The sequence below is a fragment of the Cibotium barometz genome, chromosome 40, assembly GCF_041138505.1.
Source record: "Cibotium barometz isolate CiBa-2024 chromosome 40, ASM4113850v1, whole genome shotgun sequence".
NCBI classification, from domain to species: Eukaryota; Viridiplantae; Streptophyta; class Polypodiopsida; order Cyatheales; family Cibotiaceae; genus Cibotium; species Cibotium barometz.
Genome location: NC_141085.1, coordinates 28,687,353 through 28,710,515, shown reverse-complemented (window position 1 = coordinate 28,710,515; position 23,163 = coordinate 28,687,353). Strand labels below are relative to the sequence as shown.

The 23,163-nt window shown below is 43.4% G+C and overlaps 1 protein-coding gene across 1 annotated transcript; it reads left to right on the top strand.

The window, feature by feature from the left end:
- Positions 1-2,774: 2,774 nt before the first annotated feature.
- Positions 2,775-22,693, top strand: LOC147615385 (uncharacterized). Its single transcript, XM_086779474.1, has 3 exons — positions 2,775-3,429; positions 20,182-20,995; positions 21,364-22,693. Exons 1-3 carry the CDS (start codon positions 3,183-3,185, stop codon positions 22,139-22,141), a joined length of 1,839 nt encoding a protein of 612 aa, XP_086635600.1. The 5' UTR covers positions 2,775-3,182; the 3' UTR covers positions 22,142-22,693.
- Positions 22,694-23,163: the final 470 nt, after the last annotated feature.

Sequence of the window (23,163 nt, the reverse complement as noted above, 5' to 3'; positions counted from 1 at the left end):
AAGCTTGTGTGTGACTATGCGTGTGTGTGAGTGTCTGTGTGAGTGTGCAGAGCATCTTCTCCCTTGTCCAATAGTAATGACCCCTACCACTTGATCATAATGTGGTGGCATATAGAAAAGTAGGATAAAAACTACTTTGTCCTCTTCTATGACCACACTTGCACCACTTAACTAGTTGATTACATATATAATATTATTCACATGATTACTCACCATGTTATCTTGCCTATGTCCATCCCGTAAAGTTTATTTCAAGAAAAAGACGTGCTATGTATTCCCTTAAGTCTAACCCAAGCCTCATTTGAAAACTTTAAATTAGCCATTTGGTGTATTTGAGTGTGCGCTAAACCATGCATAATGTAAGATAAAGTCTCAAAGTCTCAATTCTCGTACTTGGTTGCCCCCTTAGGATCTCTACCACTTTAATCACTAATACAACAACAAGAGCTTTGATATCATTTGCCTAGAGCTAAACAAGCAAGACTAATACACAATTGAAGAGTGAGACTGCTCAACAATTAAGCTTATTGTTTCATTAGGGCAACAACTATCACAAGTACAAGCCTCACAAGAGACCAATGTGTGATAAGCTCACAAGAGACCAATGTGTGATAAGCTCACAAAGAGCTAAGCACTAAGCTTATTATTTCATTAGGGCAACAACTATCACAAGTGTACAAGCCTCACAAGAGACCAATGTGTGATAAGCTCACAAAGAGCTAAGCACTAAGCTTATTGTTTCATTAGCGCAAAAACTATCACAAATACAAGCCTCAAGTGTAAGGATAAGATAGAGGAGTGTTTCTTATATAGATCCGTGCATGAAGGAGGTGCCTATTTATGCACGGATCTATATAGGAGTGTTTCCTATATAGATCTGTGCATGAAGGAGGTGTCTATTCTAGCTCATGGCCAGCCCATGACCTCTCATAAAAGCTCCTAAGACTCCCCCACATGTACCTGTAACATTAAGATGCCACCTAGGACCAATCCCATGTGGGTATGTTCCCTCTACACCCTAAATATGTACCTTAGGCTTAACCTTTGATGAATAATGTTTCCCCCCACTAAGGTTCTACCACAAAGGTTGATAAAACAAGATTTCTAACATTCGGCCTCCTCTTGATTTAGCAACCACCACGTGTAGGGCATGCTCTAATCAAGTAAGAATGTACATATATACATACACAAAGTGAATAAAGTGCCCACTTACTATAAAATATATACAAAAGATTTGGGATCGCAAAGATCCGAAAAGGTATAGTAAGAGCCGATCGAAACCTGATTGGCTTTGTCTTCTGGTTCTTTCTTTGATCCTTTAGCTTTTCTTCATCCTCCTTCCATTCAAGAATGCACACACACACACACACACACACACACACACACAAAGTGAATAAAGTGCCCACTAACTATAAAATATATACAAAAGATTTGGGATCTCAAAAATTTTAAAAGGTATAGTCAGAGCTGATAGAAACCAAATTGGCTTTGTCTTCAGGTTCTTTGTTTGATCCCTTTAGCTTTTCTTCATCCTCCTTTCATTGAAAGAAATCCTTCATTAAGTGCCCCTTTATCTTGTAGTAATAATAAGACTTTGGGGATTTCTTCTTCTTCTTTGTTTCTTTTGTTGAGAAAGCTTCTGAAGTAGACACTTGGTTGTCAACACTTTCTCCATTATTTGGGCCCTTAGATGTGACAACTCTTGTCTCTTCCATTTACAAGAGACACTGCTACTAAAATAAGTGTTAAGCTAGCTTAATTTGTAATGACCCCTACCACTTGATCATAATGTGGTGGCATAGAGAAAAGTAGGATAAAAACTACTTCCTCCTCTTCTATGACCACACATGCACCACTTAACTAGTTGATCACACATATAATATTATTCACATGGTTGACCACACTTGCATCACTTAATTGCTTGATCACACATAATATTATTCACATGATTACTTACCATGTCATCTTTGCCGCCAATATCTTAATCCACACAAAGGACCCAAAGCCCTCTACATTTCCTATCGCAAATATGTCCATAAGGGTAGTCATTACAGTGTATGTAATACTATCTACGATGAGATTTCACCTTACCTTTCACATATGTAGACTCAAAGTGATTGTAGGGGCTAATGAAAGTCTTGGTTCACATGTGAATACATTTGGTTGGAGGATGCCACTTTATCACTCACAAGAACAAGAGAAGGTTATTGATTGAGAATCCTAGAATAGTATGAAGTGAGTTTTGAGTGATTTAATAGCTATTGCTTTTATTATTCATTCCTTTTTAGTGTGCAAAAAAGCTCGCCTATTCAAAGTTTAAGGTTTAAAATAGGGTGGTTTTAGTGATCAATATCTCCAAATTATTATAAGTTTATCAAAAATACCTTAGTGAACAAGTGTAAGCTATTTCGAAGGGCATGACAAATGCTTCACTGAAGGTCCACAGATCGGGGTCATTTTCACCTCTCGCCTATCGAAGTGATGTTCTTTCACTCGGTAGGAGAACGGCTTCATACTTATCGACGAATATCTAGGGATGAAGGTTTCTCACCATTTGGTGAAGAACTATTTTTTTGCACACTAAAATTGAAAATTTGATATAAGTTTCAAATGGACAAAGTATCTAGTCTGTGGCTAATGATAGGCTTGGGTCACATGTGAACACATTTGGTTCACGTACCTATAAAGTGTCACTTTATCCTGTTCTTGATTGAGAATCCTGGAATAGTGTGAAATGCCTTTTAAAGTGTATTAGTGACTCCAAGCAACCCCTTTTACGTGTATGCTTGTGCAGGAATCTCTTCTATAAACTCAGGTTGATCTCTCTCTCTCTCTCTCTCTCTCTCTCTCTATAGCAGCAGCACCTCCTCCTCCTCCTCCTTTTCTCTATGTCTCTCTGTCTCTCAATCAAGGAACCTCCACAGAAACGTTGCAAACATACATTGTTGCAGCTAGTGCTTCTGGCACGTGGTGCGAGCAGGGTCTGAACAGCATGGCGGCGAGAGTGGCGATGTTGGTGGTGCTGCACCGAGCTTGCCAGCGTACGAGCTTATGAACACGGCCCAGCCTTGATGCACACCCCGCCCCAGCCAACGGCAGGCATCTAGTGTTTTCGACACTTAAAAAAAAAAAAGGGTTTTGGGGGGGGCGGGGGCGGGGGGCGTGTGTGTGTGTGTGTGTGGATGCAGAATATGATGGGGCATGACCATTTGCTGACCGCTAAAATTTCAGTATGGTGGGACATAGAGAACTGCCCAGTTCCCAGAAAGGTGGACCCTCATCAGATAGCTCAGAATGTAAGCTTCATACTGCACCATGCCAATTTCAGAGGCCCGGTCACCATCGACGTGTTTGGCGATACGAAAGTCCTGGAGCAGAGAGTGTCGGACGCCCTCTCCAGCACAGGCATAAACGTGAATCACATCCCAAGTGGGCTTTCTTTCTCCAGTGTATTTTCAAGTCCTGTTTATCTTGCTTTCAAGGCTGCATGGCTTGCATTTAAGACCTTCAGGCTAGAGTGACCCCGATGCTGAAAAAGATGAGGCTGTGTATGTGCGCACATATGTGTGTGTGTGCACGAGAGAGAGAGAGAGAGAGAGAGAGAGAGAGAGAGAGACTGTATTGCCGTCATTTGACCATGATACAAACGTTTCCAAGTAAAAAGTAAAAGTGAGATGACTAAATGTTATATGCCCTGTGGTGTTTCTCTGCAGCGTAGCGCCTCCTCGATGAAAGCAGCAATAGCAAGTCTTTCCTGCTTGTAGAGAGAGATATTATGTCTTAGAAAACGGCCTCATGGGTCAATGGGACCAAAATATTACATCATAAGTGTGTCTATTATGCATGGTGGCATGAAAAGAAATTAGCAACATCATTTTTTATTCTTCTTGGTGAAGAAGGCCAATAAGGGGAGTATGCATATAGCATCGTAAGATATCCAAAGATTTGTCCATTGCGTCGAATGCTAGAGAAGATTAGCAGTCATCTCCTGTCCTGTCTGTCCTGTCTGCACCATATTACTCAGTGAGGGCCTCTGTTGTGGGTGTGCCCGCCCAGGAGTTCTCTCCATTTTTTTCCCATTTTTTCCATGTTCTTCCATGTTCTTTGGTCGTGGGGGCTCTCTGGTTCTGGCCGATTCGTCTCTGTGCTGGCTGACTTGTCTCTGTGTTGGCCTACTCCATTTTTTGTCTTGGCCGACTGCATATGTGCTGGCGGACTGGTGTTATTCCAGTCGTGGACAGGTAGGCAGCCTGTCGGCTGTTTTTGGGGCTGACCAACAGCATAGGTTGCCCCCCACTTCATTTTTTTACCGGATCTTGTGTATAAAGCAGAGTTTATACAGCTTCTCTCTCTACATTTTTGCGTTTTCTTTCTCACAGCAGTTGTCTCATTTTCTACTATGCATTCCGACATGGTATCAGAGCCCCAGGTGGCTTGAAGCTTGGAGACAGCGAGAGCTTGAGGGTTTGTTGTTTTTTGGTGCTGATTGGAGATTTCTTGGGCTGTTTGGGACTTGGAGAATGGGTAGAAGGCGGCCATCACTCTTGGACAGCCACCTTGCATAGTGTTTGCAGCCTCTTCTTCATTTTTTTTCCCACCCACCGTCCCTTCACGAGACCTTGTGAACCCTTGAGATGGCAGATTTGCTTGAGATGGCTGAGAAGCATGTGAAGATCCCCACTCTCCCCACATTCCCGGTGGATTGACAGTTAGACGCGACCAACTATGGCATCTGGAAGGTAATAATGGAGTTTGTCTTGGAGTCTTATGATTTGGTTGATTTCATTGTGGTTGGTGTTCCACGGCTAGAGTTGGAGGACGGGGAGCTTTTACCTTCTACTAGGAAAGAATGGGAGGCTCAGGCACAGTTATGGGATCGTGTTAATGCTAGTGTGCATTCTTTCATCTTCCTTAATTGCACACCCCAGGTGATTAATCATATCAAACACATGATGCTGGCCCGAGGAATTTAGCAGCACTTGGCTTCTCTGTATAATAGGGTATCACCCATGAAGCGGAATTCCTTGGAAGTGCAGATTCGAGTGATGAATCCTGGAAAGTCTTCGATGATGTAGGAGCACATCAACAAACTCCAGGCTCTTTAACAGGAGGTTCTTCAGGCTGGGAAGGAGATATCTTCAAAGAATACGGCCATCACTTTGCTGTCTCATCTGACCTCGCAATATTTAGCTTTCTGTTTCTCTTTGATCACCAGTGGGAGGCTCAGCACCATCACATGGGAGGAGCTTGTGCCTATGGTCTTGGACCAGGAAGAGCAGTTTACGAATCCTCCTTAGAGCGGAGGTTCTGAGGCCTTGACTGGCCAGTGGTCGAAAGGCCACAACAAGGGCAAAGGAAAGTCTTCACAAACGAAGTCTTCTGAGTAGGAGCCCAACTTAGATTGTGACACCTTGAAGGTAGAGTGGACCTGTAACCATTGTGGCGAGAAAGGTCACTATTGGAGGAAATGTCCTCAACGGAGCACCAAGAAAGGTGCAGATTTCTTAGTAGTAACCTTGAAGACTCCAACGTTTGTGCACTTGGAGATTATGGACATCGGAGTTTCATCTTCTTCGAGCAGGGAGGCTGTTGGACTCACCGCTAGGGATACTCGAGAGTGGATTCTCGACAGTGGTGCTTCTAGGCACATGACTCCTTCTCAAGAGTTATTATAGGATCTTCAAAGGCACACAGGTCACAATTCTTATTGGTGACAAGTCCACTATCCCTATTCACAGTGAGGGTAGGTTGGAGATCGTTTTCGATGGCAGAGGGGGGAAGCATTCCTCCTAGGTTCTTTATGTCTCATCCCTTGGTTTTCATCTTTTGTCACTACATGAGGTTTGCAAGAGTGGCATACGGGTGGAGTTTGATGAGCATTTTGTTGCTTGCCGCCCGGGACAAAGTAACAGGCCAGGTTGTTTGGGAAGGCGGAGTGGAGAATGAGATCTACAAACTCTCAGCACTGTCTGTTATTTACAGGTTCTCAGTTAGGTGATTTGTGGCAGTTTCGTCATGACCACTTGAATGTGGATACGCTACGGCGGGCTTTTCGGGACCAGATGGTGGATGGCTTGCTAGATATTGGCAACAGGTAGGGACATTTCAGTTCTTACGTTCGTTAGTTAGAGGAGTCTTTACAGGTGAACTATGCTTTGATGTCTCGTATCATTCGGGACAAAGAGCCCACTTTTGTTAAGGAAGCTCTTTCCGAGGAGATTTGGAGGAAAGCCATGCAAGTGGAACTTGAAGCCATTGAGAAGAATAACACTTGGGAGTTGGTTCCGAGGCCGTCAAAATGGTCAGTCAGTGGTGTCAAGTGGGTCTATAAGACCAAGTATATGTCGGATGGGTCGGTGGACAGGCACAAGGCTAGATTTGTGGGGCTAAGGGTTATGCTCAGCGGCTTGGCATCGACTATGAGGATACCTTTGCACCGACAGCGAGGATGATCATGATTCGGACAGTTCTTGCCCTTGCCTCTTCTCAGCGGTAGTCGGTGTATCATATGGATGTAAAATCTGCGTTTCTTACTGGTGACTAGCAAGAGGTGTATGTTGAGCAATCTCCAGGCTTTGAGGTTCCAGGATCAAAGGGGATGATTTACAGGTTACAGAAGGCCTTATATGGTCATTAGTGCAACACTGTACAACAGTAGAACCCTTTAGGATTTGATATTTGTCGTGACTCATACGCCGTGATCCCATTGTAATCCTTAGTCGAGGATATGTCAAGCACGAACTACGTGTGTCATTCCTCAGCCTTAGAGAGTTAGTCAGTTAGTCAAAGTCCCTTAACCCACTTGGAGAGAATCATTCATGCATATAGAGTCAGTAGGGGCCTTAGGGTCTGCATCAGTTCATGGTTGATTTTGCATAACATTCATCCCATATGCACATAAGACCACATAGACCATGGCGGAAGCATCAGAATATTATTTAGCATTATTCTACATTTTAACCATATTTTCGAGCATTTTATTATCATTATTTCAGCATTTATTGAAGGAGCTCAGCTGTTAGGGTTAGGGTTTGGAAGGTACTTCAGCAAGAAACGTGAGAAGCAGAGAGAGGAACACGATTGCTCATGTATTGAGAGTGATAAAAAATGAAGTACAATAGTCACATAAAGATGTGACCTAAAAGTTGTGTTCACATGGTCCGGCCATAAAGTGTGCCAGGTGGACCAAATCACTTATAAACTATTATAAGTGAAACTAAGCTAAAACTGGGGGAAAAAACCTCCACTAACTGAAGTAAAAAGTGCCCCAGTAATCTACTGATGATCACTAGCACTCCTCTGGGTGCATACACAGCATAAAACCCAACAAACCCCCCTGGAGTGATATGTGATCACTGTACATCATCCACCAAAAGGAAACAAATTCAAAGCAGTGCGGAATGCTTCGAATTTTGGACGTGGTAATGCTTTGGTGAAGATGTTTGCCACATTTTGATCTGTAGGACAGTAGATCAGACTGATATCACCTGCCTAGAGTCTCTCCCGAACAAAATGATAGTGAATCTCAATGTGTTTCGTGCGAGCATGAAACACAGGATTCCTGGCCATAGCAATGGCAATCTGACTATCAGTATAGATAGGTGTAGGCTCCTCCACTGAAATATCCATATCAGTCATGAGACGACGCAGCCAGACACACTCAACGGTAGTAGTGTAGGTTGCTCTGTACTCTGCCTCACAAGACGAAGTGGCCACTGTGGTCTGTTTCTTGCTTAGCCAAGAAATACATGAAGAGCCAAGAAAGAAACAATTTCCACTAGTGGAATGTCTGGTATCAAAATCACCAGTCCAATCTGAATCGCTGTAAGCATATAACTGCATGTCACCCCCCTCAGGATAAAGCAATCCAAGAGACAAGGTACCCTGCAAATACCGAAATACACGCTTCACAGCTTGCCAATGTGACAATCGCGGGCTGTGCATGAAGCATATGTAGTGGCATCAAATAAAATACTGTCATCTTGTAGTGACAGTTTCATCCCAGGCTCCATAGGAGTGCTAATAGGCTTGCAATCCTGAAATTTAAACTTCTCCAGAAGTTTAGCAACATACCGAGATTGCAACAACCCAATGCCTCTGTTATCCTGCACAAACTGTATGCCCAAACAGTAGTGTACGAGCCCCAAATCAGACATGTCAAATGTTTGTTGCAGTATCTCTTTAAAAGCTGCAATTTTGTCATCATTTGATCCCATGAGCAAAAGATCATCTACATAAAGACTGATGACCAGCAGATCTTTCTCTTCTTTCTTTACATACAAAGTGGCTTCTGATGGACTGTTCACAAAGCCTTGAGTGAGTAGGAAAGCATCTATCTTTGCATACCAAGCTCGTGGAGCTTGTTTCAAACCATACAAGGCCTTTTTCAGCCTGCATACTTTCCCTTCATGACCATGTTTTGCAAAACCTATGGGCTGATGTACATAAACTTCCTCCTTGAGGTCCCCATGTAGGAAAGCAGTCTTGATGTCCAACTGGTGAACAACCCAACCACGATGTGCAGCCAATGCAATGACACACCTAAGTGTCGACATACGGGATGTAGGAGCAAATGTCTCCTCATAATCAATGCCCTTCTTCTGTGCATAGCCCTTTGCAACTAGACGGGCTTTGTACCTGTCAATGGATCCATCTGCATGTCTTTTCAACTTATAGACCCACTTAGTACCAATGGCTTTCTTGCCTTTGGGCAGATCAACCAAATCCCATGTTTGATTCCTTTTAATAGAATCAAGCTCATCGTGCATGGCTTTATTCCAATGCACATTGTCTCGTGCATCCACAAATGGATCAGGCTCATCATCATCCTGTAAACTGGCTGCCATAACCATATTCAAATCCATGATGTGTGCATGCTCATTGGTCCGTGTCTCCCTACGAGTACGACCAGCAAGAGGACCCTCTAGATGGCTGTATTGTAATGTCCTCAAATACCATCTAGGTATGTGTCTGACCTGTGGAGCCTGCTGCCCCATATTTGGCTCAACTTCTGGCTCAATTTGTTGCTGAATTTCTGCACCACCTTCATGATTGGCTGGCTGTCCTGTACCCTCATGGGTTGGATCACCAATTGTGGAATGAAACTCCATAGGCAGTAGACCTTCAAACACATCGTTTTCAGCCTGATTTATATCATAACCAGCCATGGATATTTCTGTTTTTTCATCAAAAATCACATCCCGACTAGTGAATATCTTCTTGGATAGTGGGTCATATAACCGGTAGCCCTTGCTCTCACGGCTATACCCAACAAAAATACATTTTGTGGCTTTATCATCCAACTTCCTCCTCAACTCTTTGGGTATGTGTGCATATGCAAGACACCCAAAAGTATGAAAATGTGATACCGAAGGCTTGCGGCCATGCCAAGCCTCAAAAGGAGTAATGGAAACCAATGCCTTTGTGGGACATCGATTCAAAATATGACAAGCATACATAACAGCTTCCACCCAAAAGATATGTGGTAGCTTCTTTACCTTTAACATACATCTGGCCATCTCCATGAGTGACCGATTCTTCCTTTCTGCAACCCCATTCTGCCGTGGAGTATAAGGAGTAGTATACTGATGTTTGATACCTTTACTCTCAAGAAAGGAATTCAACATGTGTGACACATATTCCCCCCCTCGGTCAGAACGGAGAGTTTTAACCTTGCATCCTGACTCTGTTTCAGCAAGTGCTACAAAGGCCAAAAATGCATCATATACCTGTGATTTCTGTGTCAACGGATAGACCCAGCATATACGAGAGAAGTCATTAATAAATGTAGCAAAATAGAAGCAACCTCCTAATGACTTTGTCTGCATGGGACCACAAAGATCACTGTGTATAAGCTGCAACTTTGCAGTTGCTCGTAGAGCCTGATCACGTGGGAAGGAAAACCGATGCATTTTTCCCAAAATACATCCTTCACATATGTGATCTGGAGGCTTCTCCATAAGAGGTAGGTCTGTCAACATGTTATGTCGCTGCATAAGCATAAGACTACCAAAATTTACATGCCCCATGCGAGCATGCCATAACTCCGCATCAACCATAGCTGGAGTAAGAGTGAATGCATTATAAGCAGACTGATCCACTGGCTGAAATGCATCCAACTGATAAAGTCCATGACATAATGTACCAGTAAGCATCAAGGTCAAAGCATTAGCTTTGTCTCTGACCATGCATTTGTTATCATCGCATAACCACACTGTGCTAAAGAAGAAATGGACAACAAATTCTTCTTTATCCCTGGTACATATAAGGCATCTGTAAGGCGAAGAATAGAGCCATCAATGGCTGTGAGCTGAATCTCCCCAATGCCACGAACTGGATATGAAGCATTATTGGCACAGTGAACGGTTTTGCCAACAGGGGGAGGGCCATCAATGGCTGTGAGCTGAATCTCCCCAATGCCACGAACTGGATATGAAGCATTATTGGCACAGTGAACGGTTTTGCCAGCAGGGGCAGGGCCTACATGACAAAACAAGTCCCTGCGAGATGTGATATGCTTTGAAGCACCACTATCAAAATACCAAGTACATGCATGCTCTGTCACACTGAGTGCCTGTGAAGACCAAGAGGCATCATAGCTGCATGTGTAGAAACAGTAATCCCTGTCCTCAACAAAAGAAGCAGTCTCCGGAGGAGCTTTAGAGGCATCATTTACAGACATCCCAGATTCCTTTGCCTTCTCTTTGGCAATCCTCTTCCTACACTCTGTGATGTAGTGACCTGGCTTCTTACAGTAATGGCATTTGCTCTTCTTCTTGGGCTGTCCATCATCTTTCTTGGTTTCCTGAGATGAACCACCATCACCTGAATTGTGATTTGAACTCTTTGGTTGAGATTTGCCTTTCCCTTTTTGACCTGTAGTAAATGCTTGTTCAGCACTTGTGTTCATATTCATGTTCTTCCTGATTTGCTCTTCTTGTAGCAAGAGAGCAACAAGTTCTTGATACTTAAGGGGTTCAACAGCATTCCTCATGCTAAGGTTCAAAGAGGTATGGAAAGCCAAGTAAGATCTTGGCAAAGAGTTCAAGATGGTGGACACAAGCTGCGTCTCAGGAATAATCTCATCCACATTGATGAGTTGCTCTCTCAAATCGTGCAGCTTGTTCAAGTGGCTAGACATATCATCTCCTTCATGCATTTTCTGATTTTCCAGCTCTCTTTTCAAAAACGAGATCCGAGCCTCATTACGAGCAGCATACATCTGCTCCAAAGTCACCCATGCATTCCGTGAAGAGCCAGCTGAACGAATATGAGGTATAATAGACCTTTGTACTGACAATGCAATAAGTGACAAGGCTTGTGCATCTCTAGCATCCCATGTCTTCTGAGCATTTGTTCTTTGAACAGGCAATGGCTGACCTGATGCCTGTACCTGTTGTCCTGTACGGGGGCTGGGCAACTGTGTACGGAGCAAAGCAGGCGCTGCACGGGTGCTGTGTACGGAACCGCTGGTCGACTAATGTACGGAGCAGAGTATGGAACAGGACAGGTGCCTGTACGGGGTGTACGGCTGAAGGCGACTGGCTGAAGGCGACTACCTGTACGTGGCTGCAGCAGCTGAGGGCGATAATGTACGGACACTGATGGCGTGGAATAGTACGGGCAGGTCGCGTGGAGCAGTACGGGCAGGGCAGGCCAACCTGGGAGCTCTGATACCAAATGAAGGAGCTCAGCTGTTAGGGTTAGGGTTTGGAAGGTACTTCAGCAAGAAACGTGAGAAGCAGAGAGGAAAACACGACTGCTCATGTATTGAGGGTGATAAAAAATGAAGTACAATAGTCACATAAAGATGTGACCTAAAAGTTGTGTTCACATGGTTCGGCCATAAAGTGTGCCAGGTGGACCAAATCACTTATAAACTATTATAAGTGAAACTAAGCTAAAACTGGGGGAAAAAACCTCCACTAACTGAAGTAAAAAGTGCCCCAGTAATCTACTGATGATCACTAGCACTCCTCTGGGTGCATACACAGCATAAAACCCAACATTTATCACCTATTATCCAGTTGTGTAGCATTTATGATGCAGTCGGCCAGCTTTGAAGCCAGCCAACCAGCATCAATCCCATATAAATAGCATTGCTTACTGCATTCCATATCATTCATTCATCAAGAGAGTGTGTGTGTGTGTGAACATATCCTTACAATTATAAGGATAGACCTTATCTCCATTAAAACCAAAAAAAAAAGCATCTTCTGCATCACGGCGTAGGGACCCATGTGGGTCAATTTCTTCCACGCTAAGCTCTGTTGCGCATCAGACTAACAACATCTAGGCAGCTTCTTTTGTAGGTCATTTGGTCATTTACACTTCTTTGCAGCCATCACCAAGACTGCTCCTACTAAGCCATCACTCTTTGTGCATGTAGCCTCTGCTACACTATCTTCTTCACCAATTGCATTTGTCCTCACTGTGCCTAGTGCATTTGTCTTGTTGCTTTTTCTCCTTTTTCTCAAGGTCCCTTGCTCTTTTCTCTATGCGCTGGAATGGTCGATGAGTTCTCTCATCCACACGCTACTCTGTAGCTTTCTCTCTTCATCGCCATTACTATAGTTCACAGAGAGCTCTTTACTGCTGTCACCATATGCATACAAGGCTGCGATGCTATTGATGCTGCCCGCTTTCTCTGCAGCTTCCGCCGTCTTCACTGCTCTTCTACTCTCTCTCTCTCTCTGTCTCTCTCTCTCTCTCTCTCTCTCCGTTGCTGCTACAGTGCTGTTCGCTGGCTGTCAACTGCTGATTCAGCATTCTCTCTACAGTTTTCACGACAGAATACCTTTGGTAATGGCTTCACATGCCATCACTATTCTACTTCCCTAATTGGTAGTGCTTGTTGCGCTCTATTTCTGCTTGTCACTCTACAATACAGCTTGCTTAGTTGTTGCTAATTTCTTTGCCTCCCAACCTCCTCCCGAAGAGGATTCCATGGCCATTTGCATGGCTATAGCACAAGCTCCCACTATTTAGCTTGAAAATGCATATGCATCCTTCTTGCATACCACCATTCAAGGGTGCTTCTTCATGGGTTTCTTGCAAGAAACCTAAGGTGCCGATGTTGTGGAAGTTGCCATGACTCCCACCTAGAGTTGCTCATCTTCAATGAACAACACCCAAGTGCATCTTCTTCTCGATGCACACACATAGACTCCAAATTGAGCCCACAACTTGCTTGCTCGCAGCCAAGCAAGCATGCACCTTCTTGTTCATTGCCATATGCAAGAGACATGGGATTCGCACATCCCATCACCATAGCAGCCCTTAATACATTGAGCATTCTCTATGCCCAAAACACCAAAAAATCAAGGCAAAATCATAAAGTACCTTCATGTTGCAATCTCCTTTTGCAACTTCACTTTGTTGGAAGCTTCTTGATGACAATGGTGACTCCATGATGCAAATCCTTGCTTGCATCCTTAATTGGCAGCTCCATTGCAACCTCCATGTTGCAAAAATTCACTCGAACTCGAAATTGGCAGCTCCAAATCTCTCTAATCTTGCTGAAATCTCCATTTTCAGCTTCCATGGCAGCTTCATGATCTCTCCAAATCACCAACATAATCTCTTTCCAAATGCAATACTAAAGACAATAAGTGTGCTATTTTTTTAAAATAATAGAATGAAAATAATGCTTAATCAAATGAACACATTACCAAGAAACTATACATAAGTTGAAAGAATGGGTACTATGCTGTGACACCCACAAAGAAATGCTGCTAGAACTGTACAACATTGTATATGGACAGCAAGCATAAAGGAGAAAAGAAGATCACTATTGAATATCACCAGAAAAGGTAGTACACCACGTGGAGCAGAATGAGGGAGGTCCCGTAGATGCTGCCTATCACTGCAAAAGCTGAAAAGAGAGATAATAATGATGCTAAGCCTAGCCACCTATATATAGGTGGGAGAGGAGTTGGTCGGCCAGTAGAAAATCAGAGGACTGGCCAACAATGCAAAAAAATCTGAAATAATGTCTAAAAATAGGCAAAAAATATGTAGTGCCTAGATGCATATGCAGGGCTTCATATGGAGCCAGATACAAGCATGAATGTGCATGGGAAAGTCCTTCTGGGGATGAAATAATTTCCAACATAAGTATTCACCATGACCAAGAGCCCATCCTAGCTCTGATACCATATTGACAATCCTAATATGGGATTGACCATGGAATGCACGATCCACTACTACCCCAATGGGCCGAGATCCACAACTGTGAAGTCCTCAATGCATGAAACAAAGCTCGGCATAGCCATAATATAATCCACTGTGCTAGCACCATGTCTATGTGGAAAGCAAGTAAATCCAGCTGCTGACGGAAACCTCTGCAAGCCATTAAGTATGGCCAACCCATGTGCAGTCCCCATATCTACCAAATATCTCCCATACTCTGTGCACTCCACATCCTGTGAGCGTCCCATATCCAGAGTGTCCAGCTCTCTCAGCATCTCCTCTGAGGTATCATAAAAGGCTGTCTGGCGGTTGCCCGTCCGGGCATTAAAGTCCCCTAACAGGATGATGTCTCCATCCCTAGAGAACTCCCATATGTCATCATCTAGCACAGAGAAAGGAGACTGCCCTCTAGGTGCTGCATATGTCGATGTACTAGGAGCAAAATAGCATATGGCAATATACAGGAATCTGCCTGTGTCGGCCCTCAGTCTCACCCTCATATATCTGGCCTGATCATCTCTCCGAACGATGTGTAGAAGCGGTTGCAGCTCCTCCTTGAAAAAAACTGCCACCCCCCCTATCCTCTACTACTGTGTACCGATCTCGTCCCTACTCTGCAAGCTGTCTCCCATCTGTATCCTCTCACCTATGGCATCATCTGACCAGGGGCCTGGTGAGTCTCTGAGTAGAAGACTATATCTCTATCTCTAAAGCTGTCCTCAATGGCACCTACATCAAGTCTGAGGGATCCATTGCAGTTCCAGGCTGCCAGCTTTAATTTGGTCCCATAGGTCTCGCACCGTCATGTAGAGCGTCGCTCCACGATGACCACCCTCCCTTCTCTATAAAATGCTATCTTTCCCTTTTCTCTTGCCACCCTAATCTCTGGCATGACTTCCTTCATATGTGCAAGCTGTGAAAGAGTAAGATCGTCACCAAGAAAAATGCCTGTATTCTTTAAAGTGGGTCGCCTCTTCAAGAACTCCTTCTTTGCCTCAATAGAGGGGAAGCGAAGTATGAGAGCTCTTTCCTTTGATGTTTCCCCGTTGCCTCCGCTTTTTTTGCCCACTCTCCAGGCTTTTGCGTGTGCCGGATTGTCAATCCCCATCAACACCATAAGCTCTTTCACCTCCTCTTCAACTTTATCCCGGTCTTTAAGGCCGGTAATCCTCACATGCAAAGCACGTGTACGTCTTCGTTGTTCCTCTTCCAAAGTCATGTTAATGATTGTAGGTGTAGAGAGAGAGAGAGAGTTGGTGTAGGGTTTTCTTTGTATTATAGTACAAAAAGATGACATAAAAGTTTGTACATCTTCTAGGCCCTTAGTCTACCCAATAGGGTTACCTCTTGCCTTCTACATGCTTCTATTGACTTCTAAGCTTCTTCAAAAGGTTGTGTGAAGATGCAAATGAGACTTATGCTTATATATGTTCATGGGCTGCAGGTTGGCCATTTGAACTATTGCCGGCCAGTATTTGGACAAACCAATATCTATGAAAATGCCTGTATGCTGGTCGGCCTGCATGGAAGCTGGTCGACCAGGTCCTTCTGCCCTAATGCGCAGCCCATATGTGCTTTAAATGTTGTCGGCATGCTACTACTGTTGTAGATGCCCACAAATTCCTATGCTAAGCCTTAATCTTGCCCTAAATGCTGTCCTAAACAGGGAATATGCTGAGGTTTTATGCCATGGCACGGGCTGCACGTGACAACAAAGGCAAAGCATGCATGGATTTCGGGTCCCATTTCTCCTACTTCAATACACAAGGCGGAAACCATTTGAGTAGAGATGAAGTTGTGAGTAGAGCAATCATCAAACACGAGTAAAGCGGGCTGATCCTTGAGTTGTCCCAATGCTTTGCATACTACTCCATCCTTGTTTGCATGACGCGTATTGCCCTACATGTCGTGCACCATGTTCACATGCACCTTGGGCTCTTGTTTTGTCTTAACCCTTGCTAGTATGTTGACGAGACATGTGGTCTTTGCTACCACGTTTGAAGCATTTGCCTTCGGGTCTGTACTGCACTCTTTGTTCCTGTGTTAGCCATAAGTGCTCTTCTTATGCTAGGGTTTCTTCTCCTTTGTATTTTCAGTTTTCTGGGCACCTTTGGGATCCTTGAAGTCCCTTTGAGGTAGCTGTCCACCTTTTTGCAGGTTTTGATCAGCTTTGTCCTTCCCTTTTCCCATGCTAATATCAATCTTTGATTGCGCCTATTTGACATTAAGTTTCTCGGAAGCCAAAGCTGAATTTATGAGTTGTTATAAAGTTTGAGTGGGATAGATTTCAAGCCCACGTTGAAAGATGGGTTGAAGGCCCGACACAAACTTTCTCTTCTTTTCCTCTTCATCAATTACGATGAAGGGAATCAGCTCCAACATTATCTTCCAATGCTTTGATACATATGACGTGATTGATTCCTCCTCCTTTTGGATCTAACCAATCCCACTTTTTGTGTTTGTTTTTGGGTGAAATTGGGAGGCAAAATTGAGCTAAAAACTTGTCTTCAAAGGCAAATTAGTCATTAGCTCTCCATGAAGCATATCTCAACGGATTCAGACATGTCTGTATTGCCCAAGTTGAAAAAAACAAATGTTTTTTCTTTTTTCTTTTTGGTTTTTAAAAGAGTTTTTTTTTCTGGGTTTACGTGAACTTGGCTCACGTGGGTTTGGTGTCCACATCATGTCTGGGTAGGTTCATGTCACACCTTGCTAGGCTCACATTGGTTTGGATAGACTCACGCCACAACACATTGTAACTTCCTTGGTAGACTCATGCGGTTTTGATTTGCTGGGCTCATGTGTATTTAGTGATGTGGACTCACGTGGGTTTGATGAACTTGGTACACGTCACGTCTCAGAGGCTCGTGTCATGTCTAGTTGGGCTCACGTGGGTCTAGTGAGCTTGGCTCACACGCGTTTGAATAAAATAGACTCGCGCGATTTTTTGGATAGAATAGGCTCGCACGAACTTGTGAGCTTGGCTCATGTCAGGTAAGTAGGCTTACGTTTGGTGCTCACGTCTTGTTTTCTATCTCCCGTGTTTTAGATAAAATAGGCTCACATGGGTTTGGATGAAATAAGCTCATGTGGGTCTGGTGAGCTAGGTTGTAAATAGGGACCCGTGTCTATGATAGGGTTCGTGAGCAATTATTGAGCAATAATTGGTCCTTTATGCCCAATAATTGGGAAGGACAAGAATTTCCATCGGAAGTTGAGGTTGGTACAGATTTTATGACAAGAAAATCTTTTCGGGACATGGGTAAGTATGACCTTACAAGTCTTCAAAGCAGTTTTAATCACCTAGTACATATTAGGTGCAATTACCAGCAAGCTCATGTCACATGCGAGGCTCACGTGGTTTGGTGAGCTAGGCTCACGTCATGTCTAGTTATTCTCATGTCATGTCCTTGTAGGCTCATGTCACGTCCTGTTGGGTTCACATCTTGTCTAGGTTCACGTCTGGTAGGCTCGTGTCTTTTTTTGGGGGATTGGGGGCAAGCCCCTAACCCAAGAGGTGTTTGGGCTTAGTTTTTCTGGTTTTTTTTGTGGTTCCTTGGACTTGTATGGGGGTGATTAATATTTTTAATCTTAATTGAGAGATTTATGCAAGTGATTGAGTGTTTGTTGATTATTTTTTGTTAAATTAATGTGCTCTAATGCTACCAATTGTAAACAATGCATGAACAAAAGCAAATGAAATAAATTCCACACAATTGGAACTTACAACTTATGTTTTCGGAGTGGATGACACTCGTATCACAATGCTAAGCAACCTCTTTGCTTCATGCAACCAAATCCAAGCCTCTTGGGCTTTAATCTAATGCAACTAGCCAAAGAAATTAGGGTTTTCTCCTCTAAACTTACAATTAGAATGTCTAAACTTAATACAAAACAAGCTTCAAAACATCAAAATCAAATGAACATCTTTCGTGTGATCCCCTACTCGATATCGGATGATATTAGCTAAATCCAATAACCTGGAATGGATGGAAATCGGAGCTAATCCCTAGGCTAGTCCCCGGGAGCAGCACCAAATATGTTAAAGACTAGAGCTTACCTATGCCTTTGCCAATACATGTGTTGTTGGGTACTTTGGTATAGAGACACGAGAAGCAGCTTCCCGTGTGGGTGTGCTAGCCCGTCCTTTATATCCTCATTGTGTTGTTGCACCGGAATGCTTCCATGGCTATGGGTGTGGAGGTAGAGCTTCAATCACCTTGATAGAGGTGAGGAGAAGGCTGCCCCCACTGTGGTTCTCTCACAAGAGGTGGGTAGACCTACACTTAATTCTATACATGCAAGTAGCTATCAAGCTAAGCAAGAATCTAAGCAAGAGAGAGTAGAGAAGGGGTAGAGCACACACGTATTCTATTGCAAGGGAATCAATGTGTATTGCTTAATGTCAAAATTGACTTATATACAAACAACCAAAGAGCTAGTGTTCACACTTGACCTGACAAAACTTAAAAAAGGTCCTGGGCCACTATTTCTAGCATTGAGTAAGTATATACACGAAGTATGCGACTCTCCTATTTGGCATTAAGCTCAGGGTAAGGCCGCTTCATAGATTCCAACGTAGTCTTACAAGGAATGGACTTTGGTTACATGCATGTAAGACGGCAAGCCGCCTTACGGTAGGACAGGCGGGTAAAACCATGTTGACCTGAGGAGTGGTTAACAACTTGCAGTTTGCCATCCCTTACAATAATTCATCTCTGTCTGGCTCTACGAGAGCGGCGAGCATCCTGAATATCAATTGTAGGAGGGTTTCTTTTCTTCCTAGGAGGCTTCTTTTTCTTGGGATACTCTCAAGCAAAGTGCTCATAAATCTATAGATGTGGCACTGATCTGGTCTGCCTGCAGTCTCCATCCTTGGACTAAATAATGACATTTGGATTCTGGAGTATTATATGATCTTCTTGAATGTTAGGGTTCAATCAATGACCCTAACATAAAGGCAACCCATTTTCTCTAATGGGCCCTCAAGGACCATGCCAAAGGCTGCTTTGATGGTCAGAAGCAGCGGAATGATAACGAGGTAGCCTAGGGAATCAGAGAAAGATAGCAAAATGTTTCTTATCTTCCTCGGCTAGGTCAAGCCTCAAGGAAAATGGAACCAGAATTGAGAGCAAGCTGACTAGCCGCTCAATAGAATCAACCTGAAAAAATCCGCTACCCAAAAGTCGGACATTTGAAATGTGAGGTGAGGAAAGGGGCGAGGCAGAAGAGCCACGGGCATTCAATCTCTAGCTTGACTTCTTGTGGGATGAGATCGAAAAGCGAGTTGGCTGGTGGGGTAGGTGAAGGAGGATTGGCTGATGTGGGGGCCATATCGCCTATCAAAAAATGAAAGGCCTGTGCGAACTTTAAATAAAATCTTTCAGTGTGCTCTGGAAAGGGCAGGGAAGGAGATGTGTTGACACCCTGTGAATCTCCTAAACACGAAACACAAGGGATTAGTACAAAGCCCCTAAGAGGGGTGCAGGCTAGCTCACCTCCCAACCATAGGTTCTATGCTTCAAACCACCCCCAAGCTAGAGGCTAATGTCTGACTCCCAGCTTGATAAGGTTGTGTGACTATGACTGGTGTGAGTAGCATTCTATCTTTTTCCTATGGCATAGCAAATAGGGGCGGGCTGAGAGAAAGCATGCAGCAGAGATGGTGGGCAGAGGAAGGGGAGGCAGCAGAGGAGGGCAGAGAAATATGTGGGCTGAGAGGAAATGGGTAGTAGAGAAAGGGGCGGACTGATAACAAACGGGCAGGGAAAGAGGACAAGGGCAGGCAGATACATACACATTTTCAGGTTTGTTGATGGATGTTTCAAGTTCAATTATGTTCTTTGCGATCACCTTCTTGGGACTTTCTCATTTCTGACCGTGTGCAGAAACTTGGTAGCATTATACCTATTTCTATGAAATGTTAATCACATGATAGAGAGTTGTCAGATATTGGTTCAGCTTGTAAAGTTAACCGGTTTTGGAAAATAGGTGGCAAGGATGCAGCTGATAAAGCCATATTGGTGGCTATGCTATTCTGGGCCTTGGATAATCCACCTCCTGCACATATGTTTCTAATCTCAGGTGATGGTGACTTTGCTAATGCCTTACACCGACTTCGACTCAAAGGCTACAATGTGCTTTTAGCACGACCTGACCAACCTATCAAACCAGCACTTCTCGGGGCTGCAGCAAGCATTTGGTACTGGACATCAGTAGCAAATGGACAGACATGTGATTTAGGATTACCCGAGAAGAGTGCACAACAGTTGAAAAATTCCTATTATGACCAACTACCAGCTATGTCAGCTCCTGTGAATGCAGTGGCTTCCAACCCTACACAAAGTCTAGCTTTTTCACCTGGGAAACTTGATCCTGATGGCCATCAAAGCCCTTCTGCATCCTCTGATGCAAAGACCGCTATACTGGATCCTGTGCTACCACTCGAGAAGTTTACACAGGAGAGGGTAGAGTCCCTGCTGGACAAGGTTAAGAAGGCTTTGAGGGCATTAAAGCAGGATGGTCTAATGCCCACAGGAAAAAATTTGCAAGATTGTTTGCGATATTGGGATGAGCAAGTTCATATCAAGTACTTTCTCTACAAAGCGATAGAGATGCAAGAAATTACAGCGGTAAATGTGTTCCCTGGAAACATTAGAGTGTTTCTACCCTTAAACACTGAACTTTGGGGTTGTGTCAGCGTAAATGACATGCAGCATGACTACCCTAATGACATATGGGTGGATTTTTGCCGCTTCTGCTGCTGTGCCAAGAATCGGGAGTTGTTTGTGAAGTCGCATAGCAGGTATGCAGGCAAGCTACTTTTGAGCATAAAATTTGTCTTATAGTGTCAAACGTGTGAATGGTTCAAGGCAGTGTATATATATATGTGTGTGTGTGTGTATGTATTCTTCTCGTGTCAATGGCGAATAGTTCAAGGTAGTTTTTTGACATGCGCGCGCGTACACATATATACATATATATACACACACACACACACACACACACACACACACACACACACACACACACACATGTATATGTATATGTATATGCATGTAGTGTATATATATATGTGTGTGTCTGTATGTATATATACACACACATTTGTGTGTGTGTGTGTGCTGTATGTATTTTATTCAAAGCTGTGTTTTTGAGTTCAAAACCATGCAGGTATGAAGCAGCTCATATTCTTAAGGACTCTGGTCCAACCAGAATCCAACATCTTTCTATAGGCCAAATTATTCACTTGCTGAATCAATCTATACAAAAAAGAAAGTGGATTAGCATTCATGGGAAAAATTGGTCTTCACTGACTATAAATTTACTCCCTGTTATGGCTTTTGCTGAGAAGGACGCCGGTAGCATCCTTGGCAAAAAGGCAGGCATTTGTCAGACTAATGAAGACTTATCAGCATGTGTTTTAAATCAGGATTCATCCCAAAAACTGATAGTTTTTGAAAAGTTAAGAGCGTGGCTCATTGAAACTTCAAAAAACAAGGTTGATTATGACATTTCCTTGGTACCAAAAGATTTTGAGCGTGCCACTGGTATACATCTTGACCTACAGAAACTTGGTTACTCAAAGCTCTATCTCCTTATCCAAGAATTTTCAGATGATGTTTGCGTGAAAGCTGCTAGAAAAGGTCTCAAAGTGCTGTGCCCTCTTTCAAAAGGAGGAGGCAACTCCAAGTCTGCTGCATGCAGGAAAGCTGTTCTAGGTGAAGGAACAAGCAAACATAATACACCCCTTGCAATAAAAGAAAACTGTTTTGGCAATTCATCCAAAAAAGCATCGAGTTGTTTGCAAGGGGTTGCGAAGGAGCATTTGAAGACAGCGAAGAAACCTGCTGTTAGCACCGCCAAAGGAACATCAAGGGATTGTAAACCAGTTACAGTGCAGAAGGACACTGCAAATAGTACCCCAGCTAAGGTCAACTTTAAGCATTAGCTTTGGGTCAGTTGCTTGCAGGACTTTCCAAGCTTGGTTATTTTTTTGAGCAGTGAAAGTATACATCAGAGTTGAAGCAAAGGAAAAATCTTTGCAATGTTGAGTTCTCATTGGAGCAGTGCTACTGTGGCTACAAACAATCATCTGGTTCCTGGCCTCCGAAATGGCCTTGGCAATGTATCAGCTACCTTTTGGATACATTGGAGGCCCTGCCACTACCTAGGGCTCCCCACGCAACAAGACCAGTTGCCTATGGTTTGGGTGCTTGGATAGCATTGCTGGTTCCGTCTATGGAAGCCTTGAAGAGCAGATCATGGATGTCGTGTGATTTTTTGAATACCCAAATGTTTAAGGCACTCAATACTATAGGTGGCAATGTTAACGAATCATGTATTGACATGTTATTCCCCCCTTTTGAAGTAAAAGTTTACTGGTAAAGGCTTAATGAAGTTAGCCTTTTAAGCTAGCACATTAAGCTGGCCCTTTAATAAGTAGGACATTAATTAATCATTAGTGATTATTATTTCATGCATGAAATGGATAACATGTGTACTTGCAAGTCTCCTATATCACCATGGAGGGACCTAGTTTTTTGTAATGGAGGGTGTGCCTTTTTGTTGAGAGCAATTGATAATGTGAATCACTCCCAAGCATTTGTAATATCTATCATTAATGTGGGATAAAAGCTGCTAGCTTGCCTTGAATGTAATTAAGATGGTCAAGTATGAAAAGGATTAAAATCTTAAAGCAATCCTATTGGCTAGGATGTGAGGGTTTAATCTTGTCATAAGCTAATCATTATGAAGAAATGGATGTCAAATTTGCCATAAAAGAGGTATTCTTGATGTTACCTAAATACACAGCGGTTAGTTCGTCTGACCAAGTAGAAGGGTTAGGGTTGATCAAGAATAGGTTTATTGTTTAAATTAGGGCTCATGTGGATGGGGTTAGTGTTTGGATTAGAGCTAGGATTCTAAGGTATAGGATTGGGGTTTGGATTGGGTAAGGGTTAGGATTAGGAT